Source organism: Octopus sinensis, linkage group LG7 (assembly GCF_006345805.1).
Source record: "Octopus sinensis linkage group LG7, ASM634580v1, whole genome shotgun sequence".
NCBI classification, from domain to species: Eukaryota; Metazoa; Mollusca; class Cephalopoda; order Octopoda; family Octopodidae; genus Octopus; species Octopus sinensis.
The window spans coordinates 37,843,267-37,850,537 of record NC_043003.1 but is presented as its reverse complement, the minus strand read 5'-3'; the positions used below and the strand labels follow the sequence as shown (position 1 = coordinate 37,850,537).

Sequence of the window (7,271 nt, the reverse complement as noted above, 5' to 3'; positions counted from 1 at the left end):
AATAGATTATGACTAATCACAATATTTTATGTTTCAGGAGGTATATTAGAGCTATTTTGATAAAGCTGCTATGTAACTTATGTAAATAGATCAAATAAATTTTTCAAAAAAAGTTGGCGATTTTATTAGTACGTTTGTGGTATTTGGTTATGTCCCTTTATGTTCTAGTTAAAATCTCACCAAGATCAACTTAGTCTTTCATTCTTCTGGGATTAGTAAAATAAATATGAATCTCCCCACACACAAAAAAAACTATAAATAAGGGAAATAACTTCAAAAAGATCAGTTGATTGAAAGTTTGGGTAAAAAAGACAGTACATATTGAATGCATCAAGAGAGAAACTGGTAATTCTAAGAATATATGAAGATAAAGAAAAAAGACATGGGTTTGGATATCTAGATATGATTTACAAATTTACAGTAAAAGTCTCAAATCTATGTAAGAGCAGGCATGGCTGTGTGATTAAGATCACTTTGCAACTGTGGTTTTAGTTTCAGTCCCACAGCAGGTCAGTGTGAGCAAGTGTCTCCTACTTTTTGTACCAGGCTCACCAAAGACTCATAAAGAAATTTGGTAGACAAAGACTATGTGGAAACCTGTCATGCATACATACATACATATATATAGGTGCAGTGTGGCTGTGTGGTAAGAAGCTTGCTTCCCAACCACATGGTTCCAGGTTCAGTCCCACTGCTTGGCACCTTGGACAAGCGACTTCTACTATAGCTTTGAGCCGACCAAAGCCTCGTTAGTGGATTTGGTAGACAGAAACTGGAAGAAGTCCGTCGTATGTGCATGTGTGTGTGTGTGTGTGTGTGTGTGTGTGTGTATGTGTGTGTGTGTGTGACTGTGTTTGTTCCCGCCACCATCATTTGACAACTGATGCTGGTATGTTTACGTCCCCATAACTTAGCAGTTCAGCAAAATAGATAACTAGAATAAGTACTAGGCTTACAAACAATAAATCTTGGGATCGATTTGTTTGACTAAAGGCGGTGCTCCAACATGGCTGCAGTCAAATGACTGAAACAATAAAAGAATATTATTTACATTATTTATATTTGACCGATATTTATCCTCATCTTGTTTGTTGTTAACATATTTCAGCTGATATACCTTTCAGCCTTCATCAGGTGTCTTGGGGAAATTTCAAACCAGGGTTCTCATTCCTAAAGTATTTTTCAATGTTATTATTATTATTATTATTAATATTATTATTATTCAGGTCACTGCCTGGAATCGAACTTGGAATCTTGGGGTTAGTAGCCCGCGCTCTTAACCAATACGGCATATGAGATGAGGACAAATATCCGTCAAATATACATAATTCCTCATCTCTTAAATATAGAACTAAAATAAAAGAACATATTTATGTAAAATTTAAATAATGAGGGTGATAAATTGATTCTGGGTTTTAGCGCACCAGAACTGAAACATTTGAAAACAACCCCCATGTAATTGCTGGAACTATACACACGTCTAATTTTATGAGGACAACTTGTGTATAGTTCTATAAATTATATTGAATTTAGAATGATCGTACTGAAGAGTCCATGGATGATATTACATAAGTAAAATACTGTTAATGACGAAACTGGTCTACGATTAATTCTGTATTTTGTATATTTTCATCTGTGTTGCCTACTTATGTTCTGGTGTTCTCTAGAGAACATTCTTTTCTTTGTGGTTAGATCGTAGGTGAGCTTCTTCTAGCATATTGGATGTTCACTTAATGGTCATCCCTTATTATATGCATGTATATATGTATATATATATATATATATATATATATATATATATATAGAAGGTTGAAAAGGAACACACTAGTTGATATATGTATGGAAAAAAAGTCAAGGTAGAAAATTAGAAAATGCTAAAATAATTTTATAAAAAACATTTTAGTACTGGTTTTGGTCATTGAGACTTTTTCATCTCTAAGTATGGAAAACAATTAAATTTTGGAAAAATTAAATGAAAAGCTTTTTAAAAGAATATTTGCTTAATATTCAAATACAAGGGGCATTTTCCTTGTTTCTGCCTGTTTCTGTCTGTCTTGTGAGTTCGAGGTCATTGTGAATTCTTGGCAGAGAAGAAGAAGGAACGAATGTGGGAGTAGTATGTTAGTAGTAGAATGTTAAATGGTCAAGTGCCCTGAAAGTGACTTGTTGTGGATGGTAGTAGTGATTGAATTCTTGAAATATCTCTTTTGAATGTATTGTTTATAATATTTGTGTAGGTGTTAAATCTAAACAGAAGTAGTAGTAAAGTAAGGAAGGAGGTGGCGGAGAGGAAGAAGAAGACAAAGAAGAAGAAGAGAAACAATAATTAAAGAATGTGGGATGGTATGATAATAGGATGAGGATGTTAAATGGTCAAGTGACCTAAAAGTGATTTGCTGTAGATTATAGCAGTGATTGGAACTGTCTTTAATGAATTCTTGGGTATCTCTGTTGAATCTATCATTTTTAATATTTGCATGTGTGTTATTCTAAGGTCGTTGTGGATATATCATTTGTTGTAGATGCATTCAAAAGGGGTCTGTATTTTGTGATAAAGAAAGACTCTTTACTAATTCATTGGCTACAGGTTGTATTGTCCCTGAATTGATAGAGGGGAAAAATTCTGAAGCTTGGACTTTTGTTATTGGCGCAAGTGTCAATATGTTGGCTGAATGCTATTTTTCAGTTTTTCAGAATTTTGATCTGGGATATGTGCAGAACCATCCTTTGATGTATGTAGACTGTTTTTTGTTTGGCCTGTGTATTGCTCTCGACACCCAGAGCAGTTTAGTGTTTAGCAGTTTAGGTTCTCCAAAGCACATGTGAAGCTGCTTTTCACTGTGAAACGTTATCCCTGTTTGAAGGAGAACTCTGATCCCACAATTAAATTGACGCATATCCTACAGTTGGGTTTTTCACATTTTTTTACTGATGATTTCAGTGCTGTTGTTGAGCATATTCAGGCTTATGTTAGGAGACTTTTCATAGATTTGGGCTATCTCTTGCTTTTTAAGATGGTGTGTGTTTGGAGGATTAAGTTCATTCTGTGGTCCTTTTTTAGCAGAGGATGGTGTCAAAGGGTTCATTGTTAAGATGGTTGCATGTGGAGATGTATAACAGGGCTTTTGGTTGTAAATCATTATTTAACTTGGGATGTCTGAGTTCCTGGATGTTGAGTTGAAGGGCACGTTGAAAGCATGTGTTGATTAGTGAAGGTGGATAGATCCTGGTGATGAGTGTATCCTTTAATTCATGTAGTCATGAGTCCCTGGTGCTTGCATTAGAAACTATAGTACAGATCCTTTTTGCTAAGTTGAAGGGGAGATTCATTCTGCTGTGTCTGGGGTGGCATGAGTTGAACAGTAGATATTGCTTGGAGATCATGGGTTTCTATTACATTGTTAGATTTCTTCATGAGGATGTTGAGGAAGGGAAGTTGTTGATGGCTATATTCTATCATGAATTGAATGTTTACATCAAGTCCATTTATAAGTGCTTGAAATTCTCTATACTTTCATGCCAAAGAATGAAACAATCATCCAGGTATCTCTTCCAGTTTTTTCTATGTAGAGGGAGAATAGGTTGCTGTATTTTTCTAGTACTTTACGATAAAGACTAATTTCTAGATATCCATGACTAGGTTAGCAAAGGAGGAGCCCATTCTTGTACCCATCGTAGTCCCCAATTTTTGTTGATAGTTATGTGGGAGTTTGTTGGTGTAATTCTCTAGCCAGAACTGAATTGCTTCTATTCCTGGCAGAATCATTACCATGCTGGGAAAAAGCTTAGCTGCCTTTCTTCCAACTTTACATTCTGAGTTCAATGCTTCCATGGTCAACTTTGCCTTTCATCCTTTTGGGGTCAATAAAATAAAGTATCTGTTAAATCCTGGTGTTAATGTAATTGACTTGTCCCCTCTCCCAAAATTGCTGGCCCTGAGCCAAAATTTGAAATCAATATCTATGTGTGTATTGTGTGTGTGTGTGTGAGAGAGAAAAAAAAGAGAGAGCGAGGGGAGAGAGAAAGAGAGAGATATCATAAATTGTTATCTAACAGCAGGATATGACAAGACCCAATAGGCTTGTTTCATTGGAACATTATATTTTCATTGGCAAATGTCTCTAATTCTGCAGTTCAGTGATGTGTTACGCAATGTAATAGATTAGACTACCAAGAGTACACATCTACTTTACTACAATAACATAGCTGAATGAAAAGAAAATCATTTGGACAAAAAACAAATATATAAAAGTTGGGGTGGGTAGTCAAAAACTCTCATTGTCACTACGTGTATTGTTAAATAATTCTTTCAATCATTAATATATTTGAATCATTCACTCAGTTCTATCACCGCCTCTTTTTACCTGGTAAAGAGCTAGAAACAGCAGCTAAATTCTCTTAAATCACATCCTACCCTCTTAAGTAAAGAAGTATGCATGTAGCCCCTGATATATATAAAAGAACGCGATGGTCATGGCTGGAACACATTTGATCCTATGTTTCTTTAATCAAGGATCTTCTACATGGTTGCCGGATCGGCTAGAAAAACCAACCGAATCTTCAAGCCATATCCTCCAAGTATAGTCGAAGTGCGCTATGCTTGGTGTGGGAGACAGGATGATGATAGTCGTAATGTTTTCGATCATAAATTTAAAACTGGGGCTGATTTCCCTTTTTTCAACTTATTCACGCATGTTTATACCCTATATTTGAAGATCTCATTAATGCGTGCACGAAGATACACACCGAAGTGTATGTTTGTGTGTGTATGATAGAGAAAGAGAACGAAAGAGACTGATCTATCGGTAGACCTTGTCCAACCTGTACAATGTTTGCTGGGCGAGCTAGCTTACATGAAGGGATTCCGAGACGTGCCTGTTGCCACATTACTTAAAATCTACAGTGACATTATTTCTTTTGCGGACAGGCGGCAGGTAAATCCATAGGTGGACGTTGTCGTGTGAAGTAGCTGTCAGGTTTCTGGCAAGCAGGATTGTACATTCAGCGTACCCGCCTTCCTTACCCTGAGGTGAGATTGTTATCATTTCAAAGCAGGCACTTCACGCATAGCAATTAACGTACACACGTACTGACAAGTGCAACCCAACTTTTTTTTTTTAACGCACTCCCAGCTACTTGTGTTTAAGTTTCAAGGAAACGACGGTTCCTATTTACAGATCAATCCCTTTATATAATAACCTGCAAGACATATAATACCTATATGAACAGGATAAAAAAAAAAGAGAGAAAGAAAATGAAACTATTATACATGTACTTCGCTGTATATGTATCGTTTCTACTCTTAATAATCTTTTTATTAAAAGAAAAAGTAATCTCTTGTCACTTTGTATTTTATTTTATTGTCTTTTATTTTGCTTTACTGTCTGGAAAGGAGACTGTTGATTAGAAAATCAGTGTTTGCTTTCTTTTCCTTCTTTTCTCCTCCTTCTGAAGTATACACCTCATTATTACAGTACAACTACCTGAAGTAGAAGTTTCATTATTCAGGTGTGTGGCAGTGACAGTTTACTAACGCAATTATTTAATGTTTCCTACATATCTCGCTTGTTTTGGAATATTTACCAAGAAAACACACAGCAAAGAACAAATCTTATTCATCAAATACATTTTTCCCTTAAGGAAAAAAAAAAGTACCTAATAATGATTATAACATTACAAACTCTTTACAGTTGGCATAAACAAGTTTAAGCAACATCAACAAGTGTCCTGCTTAAGTTTAATCAGCCAGAAATATTTTTTCTTTCCATTTTATATAAATGTGAGGACAGCTTTCCTTCGTATTCTTATTGTCATTTGTCAGAAACCTCGGCCACACAGTTCGTCCTAACTTACTTGTTTCAGTCCAGTTGCTTGGCCTTATGACGATATATATTTCTCAAGAGAGAAAGGAAAAGGAAGACAGAAAGATTAAAACAACAAAGCGCACCTGAGACCAGCTCGACAAATGAATCATAAAAGAAAGAGGCAGGGCGAATGTTGGAACAATAAGTCTCACGCTGGTGACATTTAACCATGTTTCACAACAGTAACCCTCTAAAACCTGCAAAGGTAAAAAACCTGCTTCATTTTTGTGACAAAACGAAAAAAATGTCGTGATCAAATATTAAGAATTTTTTATGTTGAAAACTCCAGAATGAATTTGTGGATTATCACCTAAACTAAATATTATAACTTCGTGTCGTCAAATGTCATCACCTTAGTTGTCTGTTTATGTTTTATTTTGCTTTCTTTGGATACAAAATTTTAAGGATTTTGTCTTAAACAATTTTATTTTTCCTTTCTTTCAACCGTTAAATCTTTTTTCATTTATTTTGTACTTTTATGGAACTTCAATATTTTCTTAATTTATTGTACATTTATGAGTACCAATTGTGGACTAGTTAATACTTCTCCCTGTACCAAACAAGAACATACAAAATAAAGCCGGATGAAGCTTAAGTTTAATTTAAAACAAGCTTAATAAACACTTTCTTATAAAACTCGAAAGAGTAAAAAAAAAGTTTAAGAAGATGGCTGTCAGAGCAACAGATTGTTTGTTGTCAAGTCCTGCGATATCTTCTAAGTGTAACAGCCCTCTCTCTAAACCGTCTCAGTTACCATCAGCGTCACCAAAACCGAATTCTAGTCGACTAACGCGACATCATGGTTCCAACAAACCGATGTCAATGAAGGAACACCTAGCCAAACAGAAACTACCTTTCTGGGTGAGACTTGTTACTGGAAACTCCCGACGTTCATCGGAATCATTGCTTATGCCAGCTATTCGATCTAACTCTTCTGATACTGTCAGTACTCCTATACAAATCTTGGAGATTCGTCGAAGAAGATTTGTAACTACTAGTAAGATGCAATGGGAAAGGAGAGTCCAGGATTACGTAGTGACCGGTTCAGACCTTCCTATTCCGCTTCATTTCTCAGGTAAGTTTCACTTTAAAAGCACTAAAATTTATGTCGGCATGTGAAATAGTTTAGAATTTTACATTTGTTTTAGTCAATTATTGATATTTCATTCAATTATTGATATTTTCATTCACTTAAACCACTCAATATTTTTGGTTTGTTGGTCTTACACGAAGTCAGATTAAAACTATTACAAAACATAAAAAAGAAAAGTTTGCAAAGTTTGTTAAAAATCAATACTTCATATGTAATGAAATGTGGTTAGGTGCACTTCGTTGGTCATACTTGTCTCTATCTAGCGGACGATAAACACAAGATCGATCTTTTCAGCTGTTTTGTAAAAAATACAT

The 7,271-nt window shown here is 35.2% G+C and overlaps 1 protein-coding gene across 2 annotated transcripts in view; it reads left to right on the top strand.

Moving 5' to 3' along the window:
• Positions 1 to 5,335: 5,335 nt before the first annotated feature.
• LOC115214347 overlaps positions 5,336 to 7,271 on the top strand; it is a 145,929-nt gene continuing 143,993 nt past the window's right edge. The window contains exon 1 of one of the 2 annotated variants that reach the window (XR_005000008.1): positions 5,336 to 6,939. Coding sequence is in view for 1 of the 2 variants with exons in the window: in XM_029783532.2 (XP_029639392.1) it covers positions 6,531 to 6,939 (409 nt within the window). In the remaining variant the exon portion in view is untranslated. The remainder of the gene's footprint in view (positions 6,940 to 7,271) is intronic. The other variant, XM_029783532.2, reaches the window with a different exon arrangement.